Genomic DNA, 23,213 nt, shown 5'->3' on the forward strand with positions numbered 1-23,213 from the left:
CTCAGCTATAACTATAATGCCGTTTAGTACACTGCAATGAAGAGCAAAAATCAAGTGTGATTACTTCGAAGAGCAATGTGAACTAAACTTTTGAACCATGCCAAAAAATATTATAAAAGATGGAGGGGAGGGCTCAAGGGACCTTTCCTCCCATGGCAAGTCTTGCACAAGTGTCAGGGCAATCTCAGTCCCATGCTTGGGGAAGCTAAGGGATTGTTGCTTCCCTGCACCCTGGAGGGTGCTTATCGCTCCAGAGGAGGTGCAAGTCAATGCAACACCCTCTCTTTGCCATGTACTCCAATGGTCAACTTCCCCTTCCTCCCATTTATGCTTATCCCCATGTAGAAAACACATTGTTCCACTGGGGTGGGCGATGTGGGCCACAGGCTGGGAGAGGAAAATTGGTCACACCATCCTATGGGATAGTGCAGCCTCTGCACTCCTCCCTCTCTGTACCAAGAAGAAATTGTGCATGCACGAGGCACAATCCCTTTCTGAGCTCTCCCTAGGATGGGGCAGCAATGCACTGTCCTGTCCCCTACTAGGGTTTGTGGCTAAATGCCAGAATCTAACTAGAAGTATGCTGTTATGAAGAAACTATTTGATCACCCTTGGATACGAACATCTCCCAAGCAACAAAGGCTAATGCAAATCAAATGCAAAATTGCAAATACATGTTCAGCATGTACGTCAGCAAATTTCCAATGACTATCTTCTATCTCCAGATCAGCTTCAAGTGTACACATTTATGAAAAGAATATATCAGCAAACCACCTATTAAGACAACTACATATCTTCATTAACATGAACAGAAAACTCAGACCACCTATTTTTGATAAAACCAACAAAAATAAGAAAAGATGCTAAAGAAACTAATCCCAACAATCAATACGTTAGCACCATCTTTTGAGATATTGTCTAGATAAAAGGGTTACTTACCTACAGACCAGAACAAGAACTCCCAACGGAATTCTGCAAACTAAAAGAGATCCTGCAGAAGAAGTTTACATGCACAGTGTGCATACAAGCACTGTCAGGCAAACCTAAGCAAAAACACCCGACAAGACAATGGTTTCTGCAAACCAATCTCAGTCACTCCATGAATACCACCAAATGGAGAGAATACGAAAGAGAAGAAATCCTGACAACATACATTCACCACTGCTATCGTGTAACAGTAAACAACAAAATTTACAATTAATGCTATGCACCTTAATTACTACATTTTGACCAAAGGTTGAAATATATAAACCAACAGATTCGCTGTGGTTGAGTTTACTAAATACCAACTGACTGCCTTAACAAAAACTATAGCAACGAAGTCATATTCAGTCACAAATACGTGTTGATCAGGCTGAACTATCTGTATTATGAGCTATTGCCTTTTTTAAAAAAAAGTCTTAAGTAAGGTATTTAACTTTCATGTGCTTTTAAACTTTTTGAACTCTACAGACTAAGTTAGAAACGGTTATGGAAGTATTTTTAGAATGTTTTAGTACCGACTAACATTTCAACAGGCTGTAGTTATTCACAAAGACACTATCTCAAAAAGGAATTTGTAAACTCACATCCTTCCATGTCATGTGTTCATTAAAACACCACAAGATGACTAGAAAGTAAAGGTTACAACTTTATTTGTAAAACACAATCACCAAGTTATACAAATTAAATGCATTAATCATCAACATCGTCCAACATCAAAAAGGTATAAATATGACCGTAGACCTCGCCAGAGAGTAGGTATTTCCATCGGGGAACATTCTAATCCAAGTGTAGGGTACAAAACGTACCCATGTCATACGTGCTGGAAGTGCTTCTAAGTCCTTGATACGTATGTATTGAGCAGAACCTTTCCCAGTGCGTGAGGGAGTCAACCCCAGTTCCTCTAAAGGCTACAGATTTGCCCTGTACAGGAGGGAAACCTTCAGAGGTATTCAAGAACAGAGATGAATACTCAAATAAATCTTTTCCAATGTCCCTACTGCAAGCTTCACCAAACTAACTTTTAGGCTGCACACTGTCCTATATTCTATTACTTTTGCCTTAGAGTCCTGTATACAGACTGTGGTGTTTTCTATTAAACTGCAGCTTCCTTATTCCTCCTCCAAAAAGTTGGCGAGGCTGGGAATTTGAGTAATGTAAGGCCAGAATAGTGAAGAATGAACACTCCTCCACTCCTAATACTCACCTCTATCCTGTCTCTGACAAGTGTCCTTTTGCAGGCAATTCCCTGCATAACCAATATCTTTCTGGAAGAAGACTTGATTAAAGAGAAAATGGGGAGAAGGGGCACCTGGGTAAGGTTAAAGCAGTTCCTTTCTCAAGTCCTGTCAAAAAGAGATTTCCAAATGCAAATTGCTGCATCAAGGAGCTATCAAAATACTGACAGGAGTCTTCATTTAAGAAAATAAAACAGGTTCCTTGAGTCCATTGACCAAAACTACTTTAAATACAAATTAATGAACGTTATGTAATACATATCTTGACAATGGGAACTGAGACAGGAGAGAAGATGGAGATTTTTGAAATATTAAAATTCTTTTCTACAAAATTTAATTTTTTAAATCTTAACTACCTGGAATAATATATTTGCTAACACATTTCACAATATTTTGATTTTTTTGTAGCTCAGCACTCCCAACTAACAAAATTAAGTTATAGTGCTGGTTGGCTATATGCAAAAAGTAAACTGTAAACCAGGCCCAAAGCTTTTTCCCTACAACAAAAATAAATATAAATATACCGCAACAATTACTGGAAGGAAAATGCTGCAGTTTTCTACATGATCACTAAGTTAAAGAGACACTGTCAAGCAGTTTATAGCAATTTAACATTAGAAAAAACCTGAGTTTCAAGTGAATCAAAGCAGTTTCAAAGAAGAAGAAAATCCACAATGAGAAAGTTTTAAAAGGCCTCAATTCTGAAGGAGCAAAATAAAAGCAAGAATGCCTCTTACTGGTTCTGGAGCATCAGACACTTTTGCCAGGGCTACGCTGAAAACATCAAAGATATTGGGGCAAAATTAACAATTGTTAATTTTATGCTTTGTTAGAAAGAGGAAAACTGTTGGAAAGATGGAAAAGGAGAAAACTGGTAAGGAAAGAATCTGTTTTCAAACATCTTTAAAAAAACAAAAATACTATAACAAATTCAAGTCTTTAAAAATAGTTTGTTATTTAAAAAGGACATTATGTCAAGAGTCTATACCTTCACAGTAACAAGACTGAACTTCTATAGTAACTGTCATCAGAACTGTCAAATACCCCTCTGAGGTAATTATTATGTATTTTACAGACAGGTAAACAGAGGTATGGAGAAGTTAACTGACTTATTTCCATAATAAATCAGTGACAGAGCTGGGAATAGAACCCCGAAGTCTCAAATCACAACATCCTGCTCTGCCAGACAACCTACCTTCCGATTTTACATACCTTTAAAGTTGCATACTGTGTCAGAAAATGTCATCGTGAATATGTCCATATAGTTCGTATTACTGTATCTCTAATAATGAAATGCTTCAAAAAGTTCAATTATACGTTAGGTCCTATCACAAAGCTACCTACTACTGAATGATTTTACATAGAGAAGATAGTGTATTTAAAAAGGGGGTAAAAACTATTTGGCAGTGTCCCTTTAAACAAGTTACATAAATTAATCAAATTAAGCTCAAAATAAAATGTTAAATAGACCTTGCAGAACAACAAAGCTTAGTATCTGGGAATAACATTTCATTTTAATAGTGGGGTAACAAATATTATGTGCCAGAAACACTTATCAACCTCTGAAATGTATTCAGCAACCAGTACTGCTTCCCCCACATGAGAGATGGCAACTCCAAACACTACCAAAGTATCCCCATATCATTGGGAATCCTCCTATGGTGTATTCCCTACCCCTGGTGAGGTTCCTACTTGTCAAAAACATGGCCAATAATGTCAAACTTCCTCCAAAGTCATATCAAAGTCTCCAAAACACTCAGTAAATCCAGGTTGAAGACATCAGTACCACTTTGAGATAAGAGGACACCATCTAGATGGAATAAACCCGGAGACTCTGGTACAAGGGAATCGTGTCTGATCACACACCCTCCGATAAACTTCATAAAGTTGCCAATTTCCCTGTTGACATTTTTTCTGCTCTTATCCATGAATCTATACGTCTCTTCTTGGTTCCATGCCTTTCGGGGCACAATGTTTGACCAGACCAGAATGACATTCTTGAATGTGTGCTTGATAAATCCTAAATCCTTCTTAATTCGGATGATAAGATCCACAAATTTTGTTGTCCCCAGATCATTTCCTCCCAGGTGTATCACCAGCACATCAGGATCTGGCAGACGCCTTCGTGCATGAAACAGAGTGGGTATTAACTGATCCCACATCATGCCGCTCTTTCCTATCCAGTGCAATTTGGCATCCTCCACTCGAATGCCCAGTTGTGGGCCAAAGCTTCTTACGAGTGCCCGTTTTTCTGCCCAGAAAACATACGAATGACCACAAATCCATACCTGCTTCTGCTTTCTTCTGGCATCTGCTATTAAGAGAACACAAACAAATATTAATGCTTTGGTCTGGACTCCACCTTTATAAACTGCATGTGGCCTAACAGCCCTTCAACTCCCTTAAACATGGCTCACTCTGCCATACTCCATACTTTGGAAAAGCCAAGACCACAAGTGAGGCAGATGCATAAATCCTAAATGTGTCATACTCAACCATAATCTGGGAGACCCAGTCGTCTTCCAGTATCTGGTTAGACAAACATGTTCCCTCCACATGCATGAAGAAAAATTTACCTTCCTTCAGACGTCTTTGCTGGTAATTAGTGCCTGTACTGGATATAAAAATCTATAGAAGGTAATCCATGTTCATGTCTCTTTGGAATGGTCCCACAATGGCAAATATATATTCTTTGTCTCCTACAGGGATGAAGGTCCTGAAATACACTAGGTCAGAGGTTCTCAAACTGTGGTCTGTGGACCACCAGTGGTCCGCGAGCTCCATTCAGATGGTCCATGGATAGTTCCCTCTAAAGGTGCATGCCTAGGCAGCTGCACACGAGCGACTGAAGGGCCACCCACCTAATTAGAGGAGCTGCAAGGCGTGGCTCCACTAATTAGGTGTCTGGACACTGGAGAAGACGCACATGTAAGATGAGGTGGTGGCCTTGGGGGGACTAAGGGGTAGGTGGGAGGGGGCAGTGGGGTAAGAAGAGGGGGTGGGGGGAATTTGGGATGTGCAGAACTGCGGCGGCCAGAGAAAGAGGCAACTTTCCCCAGCTCCAGGGCTGTGGCTGCTGGGGAGAAACAGCCCTCCTTCCCAGCCTCAGCTCTGTGGCTGCTGTAGCAGGGGAGAGACCCCCCCTCTCCTTCCCAGCCCCAGCTCAGGGGCTGCTGCGGTGGGGGAGAGAGGGCACATCCATCACATTAGAAAGGTAAAACTACTGACATGAAAATATGAGTTGTGTGCTTTTATTTGTAGAACAAAATTATCATTAAGGTTTTTTTTAATATAGTGTTTTTATCCAAAGCGGTTTACAATAGCTAGTTAATGGTACAAACAACATTTGGAAAGATCATTAAGTGGTCAGCCGAGACCCTCAGCAATTTTCAAGTGGTCCGTGAAAAGAAATGTTTGAGAACCACTGCACTAGGTCTTGCCAGAGCTTGAGAACTTCGCAGACTTACTAAACCCCAGAACACCCTCCACCCCAAAATAAATACTAGCTTCATTGTTATTTTGGAAATACTCTTGCAAACTTTCCCCACAACTAACAGAGGGCCCAAAACAACAGATGTAAGGAGACCACTTCTATCAGACAGCTCTCTTTTTCCTGGAGCTCATCCCCTCTTGCTAACCTATGAGACTAATATCAAATATTGGAAGTCACTCAGTTTTCCAAAGAATTGTAGTCCAGATAGCTGAGGAAGTACAAACATATAAGCATAAGAGCTAGCCTCCTGGGTACTGCTGCTCAAAAGGTTCAGTGCAAGAAAAGATGATCAAGTAGCCCATGCATTAAATCCCATGCCGACTTGTACATATCCACCCCACCCCCATCTCTCTCTTCATTCATTTGGCTGATGGACGGCATTACCTTCAGTTGCCACATCATCCCAGAGTTTCTGAGTCTCCTGGTAACCAAAGTGAGCACTTTTGGTGCTGCCAATGCAGTCTGGCATTTAAAGCGGTAATTGCTAGAGCTACTTCAGAGGCCAGAAATACTGCAACAAGGATGTAGATTGGCATATGGTGCCTTCGGAAAGAGATACAGTTTAAGCCCTCCATTTAAATGAAATATGCCCCCCCAGAATGACACTGCTCATTTTCAAAAAGTAAACCTCAAAAACACCACAGTCCCAATCCTTCACCATGACTAATATTGTTCCCAAAACAAAGTGAAGAGCACAAAAGATTTTACAGTGCAAACAAATACACATCTTGTGTTGCAAGAAAATAAGGTCAATTGCTTACCCTGAGTTATCAGATTAGATTTATATTTTCCTCAGATACCTCAATCAAACCAGTTTCAAGATATAATTTTGTGTGCCCAATACAAAATTAATATACATGGGATATACTAAAAGATACTGCATTTCTAATTAAAGAGCACATACACACTTAAAACTTGTTTGTCGTTTCTTGTTTTTACTTACGGTACTTATTTTGCAGGAGACAAGGGCTGTAAACATATTACAAGTGATTGCTACTTCACACACAATGTTTGGAAGGGACTGCTATCAAACTAGAGTTATAGCTCTGAATCTCCATTTACTAGATGGTTCTCTTGGATCAAATTAAATGAATCCAATAGATAACTAAAATAAGGACAACAACAATTTTTAAAAACAAGCAACAAATGCACAGAGCACTGCACATGCAATAAAAATGTCACATTTTATCAAATGGGGAAAGAAAAATGTAGGGTGGCTATAGCATTGTTCATCAGAAAGTTCACAAATCAGAGACTATGGATAGAAGGAAGACAATTTACCAAGTTCCTGACTGGAAAAAACAAAACACAATGGATATTTTAAAATATATGTTAAATGGTATCTGCTTAAAAGTTCAGGTTTTAACCACCATACAAGTACGATGCAATTTACATCTGCTTCATAAATGTGATTTTTTTCCCTGTCTACTTACGGCTGGATCCTTTGCTTTCTCTAGAACTCAGAAAGAGAGATACTTTCAAAGTTACTCACCAACAGTAGTCACAGGAGGCTGAGATGGGTAGTGCTGACCACTTGTTGTTGCTGGAAATGGACCACCAGGTGGATAAGGATAGGCCGGGTAGCCACTTGGTAAAGAAAGTTATATTAACATTATGCAAGAATTTGCAGAACATCCATGTGCATCAACTTTACATTAAGTTTTCCAGTGCTAAACTTTTGATTCCAAAACTTTTTACAAGGTTATCATACTAAAAGAAAGAGCAAGTTTCCTTTTCAAATATAAGCCACTTTTACAAGTAAAGGTACCGCCTCAAACTACAGGCCAGTAGAGACTTTACTGTCTTCTTCACAGGATACGCTACTAATTTAGCTTAAAGATGTCTTTCACAATTTCTCGTATAATTTAAAATTATACCATTATATTTGTATCTCTGACAAGTTATTTGCTGGTCAAATGTCCTGAATGTTTCAAGTTCCCTTCAATTGGATTAATTTATTTTACAATCCTGAAGAACCACTCTTGGAACCATAAATATTTGAAGAAAAAGTATTTACGTACTAAATTGTATTAGAGTTTTGATTGACACAATGATAGTAACCAACTGTAGTACAGCTGTTAAACACAAAATAAAAAGTTAGTGTTTTTGTTGTGTAAAAAGCGAATGTTAAAAGTTTATCTATCATGTAATAAAAATATTATTATAGTGAGGTAAAAAAAATCTTCTGTCACAGTACCATTAAGAATTTTTGTGGAAGGAGAGGGAGACAAATACAGATATTATTAACAAATTCATTCATCAAGGCAATTGACAGTTTGGGCAGATGACATTTAATCTGTCTTCATTTACCCTCAAAATTGAAACTAACTATTACATTGGAAGTGTAAATGTTATGTTACTATACTGATCTACACCTATCACTTACTTGTAGTAAACAGTATTTTTATTATAATTTAAAAAATAATATTAGAGACTATTTCCCCAAAATATGATAATTTATGGCTCTTGACCAAGAGGGACTTTTAAAACTGGGTAATAAATGAACATTTAATAAAAAGAGGAACAAAGGATATTCATAATGATGTATTACAAGAGGAATTTAGCACATTTATTTTCTGAGACTAATTGTCTTTTAGGTCTTTTTAACATGCATTAAGAAGTGCTCATTGGAGAAGAGCATTATATCAGTCAGAAAAATAAATTCCAGTCTGCCAGAAGCAGTGACACGTGTGCTGCTCCTCCTAACAAGACCCTACACTGTACTCTCTGCAGCACCATTTTTTTTATACAGTTATTCTATACTATAGGAGCTCATCACTTGCTCCAAGACAGAAGTGAAATACGAGCAGAGCAATAATAAAAACAAACAAGTATTTCCCACCCAAACAGATGGAAGATAAATGACTGCATGGCATACTTATCAAAAGGTTTACATTCAGTGCCACCCCATGCTCAAAAAGGGAGTGAATGGAAGCCCTCTGAAGTCAAAGTGAGTCTCAATTTACTTCAAAGGGCTTTGGATCATACCCAAAGTGCAGATTTTATATTAATACAATAAACTATTTCCTAATCCCTGCATTTAATTAAAATATTTAAATATTTTAAAATGTTTTGCATAACAATGAATAATTAACAAAAAGAAAGTTCCATTCTGATGACAGTTTGGAATACAGATATTGCAGCCCTGCAGATGAAATCATGAGAAAGGCAGGAGACACTAAAAATTGTAAGGCTAGATTGTTAATTGTTTACAAAATATTTAAGTATTAGATTACAAATCTCAAACAATAAAATGGACTTTACAACAACTATGAAAGCCTCCTGTCTGTGTCATACCCTCACAATACTGAAATGCATTTATTGGGTCAAACTCGGCTTTCTACATTAAGTTTATTAATACCAGCACCACTCTCAATTAGGGACATATAGAAACACGGACATATTTCTTACAATGAATTGTCAAAACAATTTTAAACACATACATTTATCTAGCTTAATATTTATTCTTTAGGTTAACAGAAGTAAGTACTTCAATTTTCTTTTAAAATTCAGTAACCAAATCCCTCTGGTATCAAGTTTACTTATACCGGGTAGTAACATAACAAGAAAAAGGCACCATAAAATAGCCAGACACACCTCTGTTAGCAGAGCTTTTAGAGTATAGATTGTGACAGAGGTGATGTTAAATAGACTTACTTAAAAATTGGAATTTGACTGTTTAGCACATTTTCAGAAGACTGAATTAATGTGCAAACTACTTTTTCCTCCAACACTTAAAAGTCATTAAAAACATTACAGACATCTCTTATCTTGTGTTATTCATGGCTCATTTTGACTTTATATTGTTTGTGGATTGAGGGGAAAGAAGAGAACAAGGGGTATTCCATATTTGCCTAGAAGAGAGGTTTAAACAAAAAATGATTTCTTACTTGAGCAATCAATTGCATGAATTGATATTGGGCAATACATTTAAAAAGGAATAGGGGGACCTATCCCATAAAAACTGATCTCTTATATAGTGCAACAAGAGGAGCAATAATCCAGCAAGGAACACTTTGCAGTAAGCAAATTTTCTAACTAAACCTAACAATTGTATATTGTAATCAATTAGCACTAAAAGGCTTAGCCTTATTCAAACTTTTCCTCTGCTATTGACAAGGATTGAATCCTCGATTTCTGAATACACTACCATAATACACCTCTACCCCAATATAACGTGACCCGGTATAACACTAATTCGGCTATAACGCAGTAAAGCAGCGCTCTGGGGGGGGAGGGGCTGCACACTCTAATGGACCAAAGGGGGAGGGGTAGCTCAGTGGTTTGAGCATTGGCCTGCTAAACCCAGGGTTGTGAGTTCAATCCTTGAGGGGGCCATTTAGGGATTTGGGGATTGGTCCTGCTTTGAGCAGGGGGTTGGACTAGATTCTATGAAAGCAAGTTCGATATAACACAGTTTCACCTATAACAAGGTAAGATTTTTTGGCTCCCGAGGACAGTGTTATATTGAGGTAGCGGTGTAATTTAAAAATAAATCCAAGAATTCAATCTCCATCAAAAGAAGATACAAACAGGGTGTGGGATTCTCAGAAGCAGCACCAGCACAGCAGACCCCCTTCAGTGACTGGATTTAAAGCATAACTTACCTTGGGTTAGGAGGGTGTCCCGGTGGATAGGGAGAGATTCCACTTGGCATGCCTGGCATATAGGATGCTAAACAAAATAACAATTTTGTACAGTTTTACTTTTCAAGATTTTGTTAAATGAGGTAGACATATTTATGCTATGATGAGAGATATTTCAATACACTGTTCAACCATGAACATAATACAACGCCAGAATCAATGTCAGTACAAAAGAAAAAAATGTGACTTTTTTTCATGTTTATTCAACATTTATAGATCACATTGGCTTAAAAAAATTCATTGACAAAAGCCATAAAATTTTATGCAAATTCATTGTTTAATAATACAAAGCCTGGCCAAATTATCTAGTTGCAATGCAACCTGCTGCTGGGGGAACCCTCTCAGAATCAGCAGGGGCCGGGAGGCCTGAAAATGCAGTCTCACACACCACTCTGGCACTTTCCTTTAGCTGATGCTCAAAGCTGTGGTGGCAGAATCTAGAGGCAGTCACATACAACTCTCATCAATCAATGAAAACCTGAGGAATAATTTTTCTTTCCATCATTTAGTCATTATTTGATTTCATACTAACGAGGGAAATACTCATCCCTGTGCTTTTTTACTTATACAGAAGTCCAACGCTGCAAATTAGGATATACACGAATTTTAAGTACATTCTTACACCGTATGTGTTTAAAAAAAAAATCACTAACTCATTTCTACAAGTCTACTTATAATATGAGCTATTATAGGGATGATAAAGAGTGTGTGCCTTCAGATGCTCTCCAGACAGGCTCCCTCTAGTAATTATATTCATACAATTAGGCATTAAGATACCTGAATACACTTTTATCTTTAAATTAGGGATGATCCTGCACAACTATTTTAATTCTGCAGACACCTCTTTAGTACTGAGAATACCTTCAGCACAGAATTATTCAGTAGCCTTTGCTACTATCAAAGTCTGTCAGCCACCATTTCCATTATAAATCCCTATTTTCAAGTTCATCCAACTGCGTCATAAAGAAATTGAAAAACACCGTATAAGATTTGTCATTTGTTTTCAACTCATTTCACCAAGTGGGAATCAGTGGTCTAAGGAAAATAATGTTCTGCTTACGAGATGAGTTATGAAAATTTGTAGTCTTATATGTACTCATATTTCACTAGCGACAAACATAACATAATACATAAAAATGTCTATTTTAGTTCTAACCTGTTCATTTTAGCTATGCCTAGTACTTTCCTTTCCTAATAATCATTACATGATTGCAAGTGAAGCAATTATTTATGTTATGAAATGATGCACTTCTCACTGTTTGATCCTAATTTAAGAATGAAGAATCTGTACTTCCATTCTTGTTTGTGATGGCTTGTGGAGCCATAAACTCAGATGCTGTTTTCATCTACACTGGAGTATGGATAAGCACAGAGCTGCACCTTCCAGCATTGTTTTCCCTTAGCTTCTTTCTCATAGCTTGAAAAATACCCACACACTTAACAGCACTCTGGTAATTAATCCCATTTATCTGCATCTTCTTTAAGAGTCCCTTGCACCAGTCTATAAGGAAGACAATTAGTTGTGATGTAGTACACAAACAGCTATGTTTCTTGGGAGAATACATTTGAGTAGTGGACGTGAAAAATACTAGAGCATTTCTATTAGGTATAGTCATACTAGAAGCAAGAGAATATGAATCATCATCAACCACCACCACAAACATTCCTTAGTAGAAAGAACGAGGAGTACTTGTGGCACCTTAGAGACTAACAAATTTATTTGAGCATAAGCTTTCGTGGGCTAAAACCCACTTCATTGGACGCATGCAGTGGAAAATACAGTAGGAAGATATATGCATAGAGAACATGAAAAAATGGGTGTTGCCATACCAACTCAAACAAGAGTAATCAATGAAGGTGAGGTATTATCAGCAGGAGGACACAGACTAACACAGCTACCACTTTGATTCCTTAGTGTAGGTACTTTTCCAATAGAAGAGAAAATATATTCCAGTATCCCTTTCCCATCCATTTGCTGCATCTTTTTAAGTTACTTAATAGAAAGTAAAGCTAATTCAACATCTGCAGTTGAGTTGCTGTCTCAGAGAATTCAAGAAGTAGGTGTTTCTCTTGGCCACACTGAAATCCATGGTTGCTTTATCCTTCATGGTTGTCTGCACAGAGTTTATCACATTTTTATTAATGAATATCAGAGTTAACATAGGAAAAGGTAAGATATTAGAAATTATGTTCACAATGAAGTTACCAAAAAACAAATACATGTGTAGGTAGAGATTTTCAAAGCAGACTAGGGAATTTAGACACAGTCAATAGACTGCTTTGAAAATTTCAATCACATTTTCTTGTTTACTTGTCCTAGTATTATTGATATGATGTTAGATAATTTAAGAGCAAAAAGCAATTTCTTCTTTATAAAAAAATCTATCCCAATTTTTCACTAAAAAGGTTATATTTATTTCATAGTTAGATTATAGTTTCAACATTTATAATTTATTCAAATGTTTCCTTAAAAGAAAGTTGTATCCAACACACTCAGGGCAGCATACTAGCCCTGTCTGATTTATTTTTTTAAAGTCAGAATTCACATCCTTCAAATATTTCAGAACCTCTTGCATGCAACCAGTATACTACATGACGACAACAGCAGTATAAGGAAAATACAAATCAAATTTCCAACCTTTTAAACACTGTTTCAACTAAGAATTTATATGTTTAAATGTTTAAGCAGCACTTTTCTGAATGCTGGAAACATTGCATTAAGTAGCTTACTACTAAATAAGCCAAGATTAGAAGTGCATCGCCAATTTAAATAATTTGAAATTATCTAATTTTCAAAAACTCTGGTCCTTATACAGCACCTCTTAAATAATAAATCCAGATCTTTAAAAAGTTTTATGAAGTTTCTCACAGTCCCCTGGTGAGAAACTGACTGGCTGCCCCAGTGAAACAGACTATTACACAAAAAACAAAACCTGAAAAATATATTTTGCTAGTTTATTAAATTATAGTAGCCCGAGGTATTATTTGCAATTATAGCAGGTAGTTTTCAGCTAAATTTGACTTTCAAGGTGACAATTGCCCCTTTAAGCATAGTGACAGGTTTCAGAGTAGCAGCCGTGTTAGTCTGTAAGCATAGTATAGTTCATACTCTTCAGTAACTCTAGACTTGCACTGACACCTACTGTTAAAAATTAAAATAGTTCATGCGGTTTGCTGAGTTATTGAACATTCTTACTATAGGTAGATCAATGATGCCAACTGATCTAGGAGAAATCCAATCTCACAGCTTAAAAAACTCCCAAAACTTTTGCAGAAGGAAGGATGGGAAAGGGATGGGGGAATTACTGATTTATGCCATCTTGAAAACAGGTTTCTAATGTCTTAACAGATCTAGCAGTGTCTGATTTAAGGCATGGAGAAACAGGAAAAAAGTAGATATACCGATATACTGTATTCTCTAATCTTCTCTCAAATACTTTAACTGATTTTTTATATTTATGCAAAAATCAAAACAATATGTTACATTTTGCATTTTTGGAGTATTTTTACCATTGATAAGTCTATTCCCGTACAAGTCAGACACTACGAATACAACAAAACATTACAAAATATGCTCTTGAATCAACATACCTTCACTTATTCAGACTTGAGAAAGCATCTTTAACCGTGAGTTAAAATATCTATTGTCAAGTTATGCTTAAGAGAAACATTCTGTTTTAACTGCATCGGTGGATGTCCTAATGAAGCTAAATTATAAACTCAGACCCGCATTGTCGCTAAGTCTTGAAGCTGATGAAAAATTCAGAACAAGAGATACAGTTGGGATGGAATGAGAGAAAAGAACAACAGAGAAGTCAGTTCATTAATTCATTTAATTTTATGAATATCTTCCCTGCTACTTAGTCAGTTCTGGAACGGTCGCACCCGCAGAAGAGAAACTGCCAAGGAATTCAGGTCCCCCAAATGCAGTATTTTCAAGGAGTCTGCTAATCCTAGCGGTGCTACTATAACCCCTCACTTCAAGCTAGGGAAGCCCATCTATAGATTTACACTCCTTCATTAAGTTGATGGCACAAAGGGATGATTTCCAGTATGACTTGAGACTTCAGAATCCCAAACATTCTGTCAGTTGCACAGGCATAACTCCCACTGAAGCAAATGAGAGTTGTACATGCAAATGGCGATGAGATAATCAGGCCCCTTGCAATCAAAATGACACAATACGAATAATTTTAATGTCCTATGATAATTGTCTCCACGGGTGAAACTCAGCAATGACCTGTGCTATTTGGATCCTATTTAAACATGAAATCTTAATTCCCGAAATTCAAATGTTGGAAAACCAGAAAATGCAGAATGAGAGTGAAGGCCAAGTATACGAGAGCAGGTCTGTGAAAAGGCACCCTTCCCCCATTAAACCATCTCAAAATACTGCCCCAACAACATACTCCCAACTGCCCCCTTTCATGTCCCTACCATAGGCCTTTTTCAGCATCAGTCCAACAACAATGTAGACTATGATCTCTGCTGATAGGAACCTTGTCAGAAAGAGAGAGAAGCTGATTCAGGGCTGGAGCTTCTAGCTCCAATCCTAAACCCGCAGTGTCAGGCTCTTCCTTTCTACTGTAGCAGGCAGCAGGTGGGGGGCAGATGATGGGAAATGGCAAGGAGTGGAGCACAGCAGAGCAGCAGGTGAGGCTGGTCTGGTAGAAGTCTGGTCCCTGAAGCAGCTTCCCTTTTTTGGTGAAGTTCATGGTCTCTGAGAGACTCGATGCTTTGTAAGCAGATACTGTTATCCTTAAAATAGTTATATGACCCCATTACCATAGTATCCTGAGTGCCTGACAATCTTTAAGGTATTTATCTTAGCACCACCCATGTGAAGTAAGGAACTGCTATTATCCTCACATTAGAGATGGGACACAGGCAGATAGAGACTTGCTCAAGGTCAAACAGGAAGTCTGTGACAGAGCAGGGAGACCTGGGTTCAATTTCCAAGCTAATGTCCTAACCACTGTGTCAATCCCATCTCTCTAATAACACCAATCAGCTGCTGGAGAACACTTTTCCTAGGACATGGTGAAGAGGGAACTGGGTTTCCTTTGAGCAGGCTGGGACAGGGAAGGCATTTAGAGCAAGGCTAATTGCCATATGGAGGTATCTTGAAATGCTGTCACTACCCCCACCCCATCTGTAATGCTCCTATTTTGTTCCCTCTGCACTAGAAATGTCCTTCCCCACTCTGCATTGCTGCCCTATGATCTCCACAGCCTTCCATAGCAAGCCTGGTCCCACAAACCAGGAATACGACCCGTTAAACTGCAGATGGTTTGTTGGTTGGGGCAGCTGCAAGCAGAAGGGACCTGATCACTGCGCTTCCTCCTGGCAGTGCTTCAACTATCAGTTCCCCAGCTAGGCATGGAGGGGAGCTGGTTCCTTAGGGGCTGTGAGGAATGTAGCTCCATACTTTCTTTGCTTATCTGACAACAGTCCAAGCCCGTGAACTCCCTGGTTGACCAACTAAGAGTCCCAGTTTGGTGAACCAGAAGGTTCTTCAAACAAGGGCTCACCGCAGAGGACCTGCAAGCAAGCAACCATAGAGGCTGGTGGAGTAATGGAGGTTGGTGGTAGAGACAGATCCCATCCCCTAACAATAATCTCTCCCAGCTCACCTGCACATCCCCCTTTCCTCCTCTGGTCACGCAAAGTTTTGCACAATCTCCCTATAACCCACCACATCAGACCTATGAATACAATCCCCTATTAATATCCCTAGCAATTTATTTTGAATGATTTTTATATTCCTCCTTCCAATGAGATTCTACGTATTTTTGTGTTCCTATAGTCTCTAAATTTCTTCCTCTTGTATTTCTTGCTCTGCTTTCGTGTGTGTTTAAGGTCCTTACAGGTCTGAATCCCTTCCCCTCCCCATCCAAAAAACATGAATATGGTTGAAATAATCAACGTACTATTCTAGTTGTGTGGAGGAATCACCGGAGTGTGATATGAACCATGGTATTTCCACAGAAGCTAGGTACATTCTTAGTTCCATACAAGCCCTAAAAGTATTAGGCTGAATTTGGCCCAGAACTCTTACACTGCCACTCGATGAACAAGTATGGGTCTGGTTTGTTAACCTCTTCCCCTCAATCCTGCTTTTGGTTTGACTCTTCTTTAGTTGGTCTAATCTACCTCTCCATCCTCTGCTTGATCCTCTGCTTGTGCAATCTTTTTGCATACATACTCACCCATCCCATCCTTCTGACATAGTGTAACAAAACAGTTTAGAAAGCCTTTTTGAAAAGAAAAAAAAAAAAGACAGTGCTTAAGGTAAGAGTTTAAAAGGAGGTGGCAAAAGGAAGAACAATTGGTATGTGAAAGGAAAAAAACCTCAAAATTGAAGGGGAAAATCAACAAAGTCTGAAAATCTACAAGGCAATACTGAATTTGATTAACCTATGATTAAGAAGCCAACAAACAGAGAAAGGACACAGGTACTGTTGTACTGGATCCTGGAGCAAAAGTTTTTAGAAAAATTATAACAAAAAGAATCGTAATTGTCAAGACAGAAAATGAGCAAGGCACAAATAAGGTTATCAGAGGAAGTTGGTATAAGGTAAGAATGAATGCTGGCAATGTCTACAGATGGCAACAAACAGTCAAACTTAATAGTTTAATATGATAATACATTTCCTTCTATTAAAATATTATGAGAGCCAAAAGCCAAATGGTATTATGGCACAAAACAAAAAACTACCAGTACTACAGAAATTGGGCCATCAGCTTTCAACACTACAGAGTACAATAAATCATTTGTCAAAATATTGCATAGGGCAGCAAAAACACTTGATAATGAATTGAAAATGTTTAAATATATATATATATATATATAAAAGTATCACTTACTATTTGGTGGTCCTGTTGCTTGGTATGGTTGGTAGGATGATGAAATGGTAGGCCGAGAAAAGACCGGAGGTTCCTCTCCGAACACCACGATCATAATTTGAATCAATCCTATCAAGTCTGACTGGGGCTATGAGGGAAAGCAGATCAAAAGCTGTTTTTTTGTTGTTGGTTTTTTTTGTACTAAAGACAGCTTAGTTGACTACTAACAATAATGACTTAGTACCATCTCATCACATACCACTGGTCAGCTGAATATTTTTTCCCTCCTATTTATAGACCCAATCTAGTAGATTCCAATTTAGTCAGCTTGTCCTACTAGCATGATGTTAATCAAGAGGGAACACACAGCAGGAGTAGTGCTGACACAGAGCTAAACTCTGGACAATGTACGGTTCCACATGAATTACAGTACAATGAATGAAGAAAGACTAAAACTACCATAAACGTTTAGTTATTTTAAAAACCTAACCAACACTGAGTCATGAAAATTAGGTACAGAAGACGAAACATTCTAATGGTTCCAGCCCACATAAGGTGCAGTCTTTCCTCAGTTTGACACACAGCACAATAGTTTAATGACTTGCAACAATCTATGAGGCCATTAAAGATCACTCTTGGAGTAGCAATGTCTTGTATTCAATAGCCTGATTTTCACTGCAAACAGTATAAAAAGATGATCAATTACATTCAATTTACAGCTCAGTGTCAGGCAGACTTCAAATCCAAAGTTACCATAATGTGATTTGGAGGTAAAATTGTATCTTATTCCTAAAAGTATGCTTACCCTTATTGTTTCAGTGGCAGTATAAAAAGCAGTGTTTATTCACATTATAGTACACAGAGACCAGCTAAAAGTTTCAGTATTAAGTGAAGTGCTCTCCCTAATGGGGGCAGAATACCAAATAGCAGAGAGGAACAAATACTCAAAAGAGGTATCAGAGAAGTGAGCGGAGACATGAGGATATGCTAAATTTTGCCCTCCCTTTTACACATAAAGCAGGAAGTTCCCAGAGTGCCTTTGCTGCTATTTCTTAAATTAAAACTTTCAACATGAAAATACACTCCTTGCCTTTCAGGCAATGTCTATAAAACAGTGAGTGCTCTCTGAAGGAGAGTTCAGAATATAAACAAGTTATAAAAACAAAGCCATTTCAAATGCCATTTTTTATCATCTTTTCAATAGGTTTTGCTAAGATTTAAAAATTTGGACTGTTCTACAAACAGTTCATCTTCATAGTTTCATCTTAAGTTTGTCACAGTACTATAATTTTGTCCCAGGGACATCCCTGAAAAGCCCTAAATTGCCTTCAATAACTACGCTCTCCCTACTGCTCTCTTAAGGACCTATATCCAATCAAACCTGCCAGGAAAGGAAGCTTACGTGGATTCCCCTTTTGAAACCACCAATGCTGTGCTCCTTAACTAGCCAGAAGAGTTGTCGTTAAGCAGGCATAGCTAGCTGGTTAACAGTGAAAGTGATGTACCGAATTTATTAATTTAAGGCAGTAAAAGTGACATTCAGACAACAGTTTTTGATTAAAAGTTCCAATCCAATGTTCACTGAGTGTCAATTATCTTTCTGGTAATGTGGTGTTTGATGAAAAGATCACCACTGTTTTATTGTTCAAAGCCAAAATGACCAGAATTAGTAAAGAAACTTGATATAATAATATAATGGAATTCAAGAGTAATCAGTCTGAAGGATTTCAGATTAATCATACTTACATGTTTCCACTCATGCAGATAAGGAAGATATATCTTTCCATTTGCATCAACATGCTTCCCAGTTTTAATTGTCATTGAACTAGTTGGTTTAACAAAACAGATTGGGGGATTGAAAGGGTAGGTATCCAGCAGCCACAGACATATAGGGATATTGTATGTGTTACCTAAAGAAAAGTTAAAAAAGGTCTGAATTTATTCTTCCTCCTCAACTCACTCTAACCTGAGATTTTTAAAATACTAATAATTACTCATGACTAGATTACACCATTATCATGAGATCACAAAATGAATGCATGAACCAAGATTTGAATCACACTGAAGTATGGGTATCTAGAGTAAACTGAACTTCACCACATATATATTTCATGAAGAGTTCCTGGTTTAGCCATAGGCTCTGCCACAATAATTTACCACTAATAAGGTGTTTTACACAAATGCCGCCCCCCAACATGACACACAGAGTTCCTATCTCTAAATTATCCTTAGTCCCACTTGTGAGTTGTTTGAGGCCCTCCCCCTCAGTTGGCTGACAGCAAAAAACTGTTTAAAAATAAAAATGTTGTTGAGTACTGACAATAGCACTACTGTGAAATAATGATGTTGCTTCCCACACTATCAGATAGGTAGAGGCTGCCTGGAATAATCAAACAGCCATGAGACAAATACAACCTGTACACTGGAATTCCATAACACAGCAGAACAAACAAATCTTTTAAAATGTTACATAACATAGTAAAGGTTTTAAGAGAATAGTGATGATTAAAACTGAACACTCTACAAGCCAAAATAATCTTCCAGATGATTTGAAAACAAAAGAAAGACATGATGCATACCTCTATAAGGCACAGGAATGGTTCCAGTGAGGCTCATCAGGTCCCTGGATGAGCCATCATTAAAAACTGGAAGACAATACACAGTATTAAATTATTTTTGCTGAGTTAGCTTTGTGTTCCAGTTACCTAAACCTTTTTCAGCCTGTGTGACCTAGAAAAATATTTATGCTGTTCTTAAAGAGTGTCTCTTTCTTGACTATTACATATCTATAAACTGGTAAGTATTTATCCATAGCTGATTAACACTTAAAAATAAAGATTTTTAGAGACGGGGAAGACATGTTAGGAAATTAGATCTCCTATCCCTACAAATGTAGGACTGTCTCCTACACTCAAAGCCCCATGTGAAGATGCATCCACATAAATTACCACATAACCCTATTCTGAATATAAGCTCTCATTTGAGGGGAAAAACCCACATTAGTTCTTATGATTGCAAAGATGTCCTTCAAAATATGAACTGATATTCAATGCACTGTTGTCTGCATGTGTCTACAGACATCCTGAAACAACAGTTCTGAAAGACAAACTGCTTATGCATTTCAGTAGGGTGGTAAATCTGAAGCACACTGAGGATACCTTATATGTCAACACTTAACTATTTCACTGTGGGTAATTTCAACAGAAATATCAAGCTAATGTACTTAATCATGGTTGGACATAGTGGCAGATACTGGCATGGTGAAGAGGAGCAAAAACAGCAGAACAGTTAGCTGGTGTCAAGGTTTGCTAAGGAGTGAGGAATACAGCCCCTCCTCCCTCTTTCAAATTTAAAGCCACTTTCATGCCTGCTCAAAATGTGTGGAGGAAGATGCCTCTTCCTCCCCAGTCAAAAGCTTCAACTGTACCCTGATTGCCAAAAAACTAAATTGCCTCGCATGCCTTCCAATGTGCCCAAAGTGACAAATGTCCCCGTCCCAAGATTTCCCCCTGAAAACTTTTACAATACACATATACTTTTTCAATACATAAATCTGCAGCAGACTGAAAATTTGGGGACAGCATACATTTAATTTCTATACAACCAACAAGGGATACTATACCGCTTATATGGAGGAGGGAGTATGGAGAGAGATCTTGGGCAAAGCAGCACAGCGTAATTCCTGCTGCCACATAATTTAGCCTTAACTCTCAACATAGACGCACGCCTTGGCTACGCTGTGTCTTCAGTCTTAATAGGTTATCGAAAATGCATCTCTCCAGTGTCAATTATTTTTCTGGTACCGTGGTGTTTAGAATTGAACACAAGAAATTCCACAGGTGCAGTCTCACCAGAGCAGTTTAGAAAGGAACAAGTACCTTTATGTTGCAGGATATAAGCCTTTCCATTTGCAGCTCAAAGTGGAATTGACATTTTGAGCACCATATCACAATACAAAATCATGTCTAGAATTCTGTTCACTTTTCTCCCTTCAGTCTCTTTCAGGGTTATTTCAGGTTCTCTCTCCTGGTAAATGTTTTAGATTACTTCCCCCCCAGCTGTTGGTTTGCATTTTTCTTTCAATTTAAAACTCAGTTATTTTCTACCTGTTTTTAATTGCTCTAGGTCTCTCTGAATATTTCTCCCAAATTAGTGTTATCTGTGAATCTGTTTACTCCTTCATTTGGATCTTGAGCAAAGAACTAAACCCAAACCTCAAACTAGTTCCTGAAGTGCTCCCTGGAACTCTCTCACACTTAATACATTGCCATTTATTGCTACAATTAAAAAAAAAATTAACATGACAGCAGTTAAACCACTGATAAGTTAAGCTATTACAAATATTTATAATGTGCATTACAAAAACTCTGAAACTGCTTTCCTACACAGATGAACGTAGACTATTATTCCTACCCTAACAAATGTCAAGATGTTTCACTGAACAAGACACTTTTGGGAGGGGGGTCGATTTACTGTTCTTTATAAATAAATATATCAGAATATCTTATACTACAATGGAGCTGAATTTTCCATCTTCCCATAGATTCCAATAGGGCAACAGAATGACTACTGAGCAATACACAACAGTACAACTCGGCAGAATCAACCAAAACTAAGCTATAAGGAACAAAGCACTTACAGTCAACATTTAAGGGGAAAAAAAATCCTGTGTACATTTCTTTTTGAATATGTGTTCTCTATTGGCATGTTTTTTCCCTAAGGAAGATGCGATCCCATCAACAGAATTTATTTAACAGAACCTCAAATGATATACTCTAGTTTCAGTCCTCTCCCATAAAAAGCTATTTAACGGAGTATAAAACAATAAAAATAAAAACTTATTACCAGATATAGGCACCAGTTGCCAACTAAATTTTACTAATTGCAAACTTTAAAGCTGAGGAAATGCCATGCAAATACACTACATATTTAAATCAGAAACAAGAGAAGAAGATTTTCTTACGCACAAACTCACCATATGCATCCATTACAGGTTTGAGGTCTTTGTACTGGGTAATAACACTGGTGGTTTCCTGCACCGTCAGATCTCTATACTTATACTGAAAAACAAAAGCATTTAATGCCTGTGCAGCCTTTAAGATGCAAAGCCATAAGTTCTATAAAGTTCTGTCTTGCATTGGTTTTCTTGGAAACAAGCAAATTGGTCAAAAATTGCATTTGCAAGGCTCGAAGTGAAGCACTTATCTACAAAAGTCAAATCCTTAAAAAAAAAAAAATCACCTTTTAGTTTGCAAAAATCATGTATGTAATTTTATGGATAAAGTTCAGACTAGTTGTAAATCAGAAGAGTAGAATCAAAGCTGTCCAATGTGGAAAAGACCTAGCGAGTTTTCAAATCTATTTTCCCACTATATGATGTAACCATACAAAAGTTTACAACATTTCTTCCCATTAAGGCCTTTTTATTTGTAGTACAAAGCCAAACAGAACAAAAGCAAAGGAAAATTAATGGGAAAAATGCTGAAAAGCATTTTTGGGGCTGGTGGTATTTGTGGTTTTAAGAAATCTCTCTCAACCTGCATAACAAGCATGATGGATATAGCAATCCCATGCAGTGTCTTTGGGGACCATGCTGTTCTAAATGTTTTGTATTACAATGGGCTAAGGGGATCGTATGCTACTCCTGAGGGAATCTTGGGCCAAAAAAATAAAAATTCTGCACACAATATTTTAAAATTCTGCAAAATTCTGCACATTATATTTGTCAAAACAACATAGTGTAATCATGCCAGTTTCAATTATTTTGGTAATTTATTTCAAAATACCTAGCAGCAACTATGTCTGTAACAATACAGACAACAAAAAATTCAGGAAATGTTTTTTGACAAATAGATTTCTTACTAGGAATATTAATACAGAACTCTGAATAATAATTCATTTAAACAACAATACAGAAAGATATTTCCTCCACCCCTCAGAAGTAGTGCAAAGACTTGGGAGAATCAGGGGTAATGGAGGAGCTGAGCAAGAGGGAAAGAATTACTGGGA

General features: G+C 37.7%; 2 protein-coding genes across 2 annotated transcripts in view; both read right to left on the minus strand.

Moving 5' to 3' along the window:
- The window catches only part of TSG101 (tumor susceptibility 101), a 49,670-nt gene that overhangs the window by 19,779 nt on the left and 6,678 nt on the right, over positions 1-23,213 (minus strand). The window contains exons 2-7 of the mRNA XM_045014367.1: positions 22,180-22,264; positions 19,784-19,849; positions 18,951-19,114; positions 17,226-17,352; positions 10,320-10,386; positions 7,205-7,299 (exon numbers count right to left, since the gene is read on the minus strand). Coding sequence (XP_044870302.1) covers positions 7,205-7,299; positions 10,320-10,386; positions 17,226-17,352; positions 18,951-19,114; positions 19,784-19,849; positions 22,180-22,264 — 604 coding nt within the window. The remainder of the gene's footprint in view (positions 1-7,204; positions 7,300-10,319; positions 10,387-17,225; positions 17,353-18,950; positions 19,115-19,783; positions 19,850-22,179; positions 22,265-23,213) is intronic.
- Positions 1,625-7,197, minus strand: LOC123368998. The gene is made up of 2 exons (XM_045014369.1): positions 6,097-7,197; positions 1,625-4,530 (listed from the first exon to the last, which is right to left on the minus strand). The coding sequence occupies exons 1-2, from the start codon at positions 6,179-6,181 to the stop codon at positions 3,953-3,955; spliced, it is 663 nt and encodes a 220-aa protein (XP_044870304.1). The 5' UTR covers positions 6,182-7,197; the 3' UTR covers positions 1,625-3,952.

Source organism: Mauremys mutica, chromosome 4 (assembly GCF_020497125.1).
Source record: "Mauremys mutica isolate MM-2020 ecotype Southern chromosome 4, ASM2049712v1, whole genome shotgun sequence".
Taxonomy (NCBI): Eukaryota; Metazoa; Chordata; order Testudines; family Geoemydidae; genus Mauremys; species Mauremys mutica.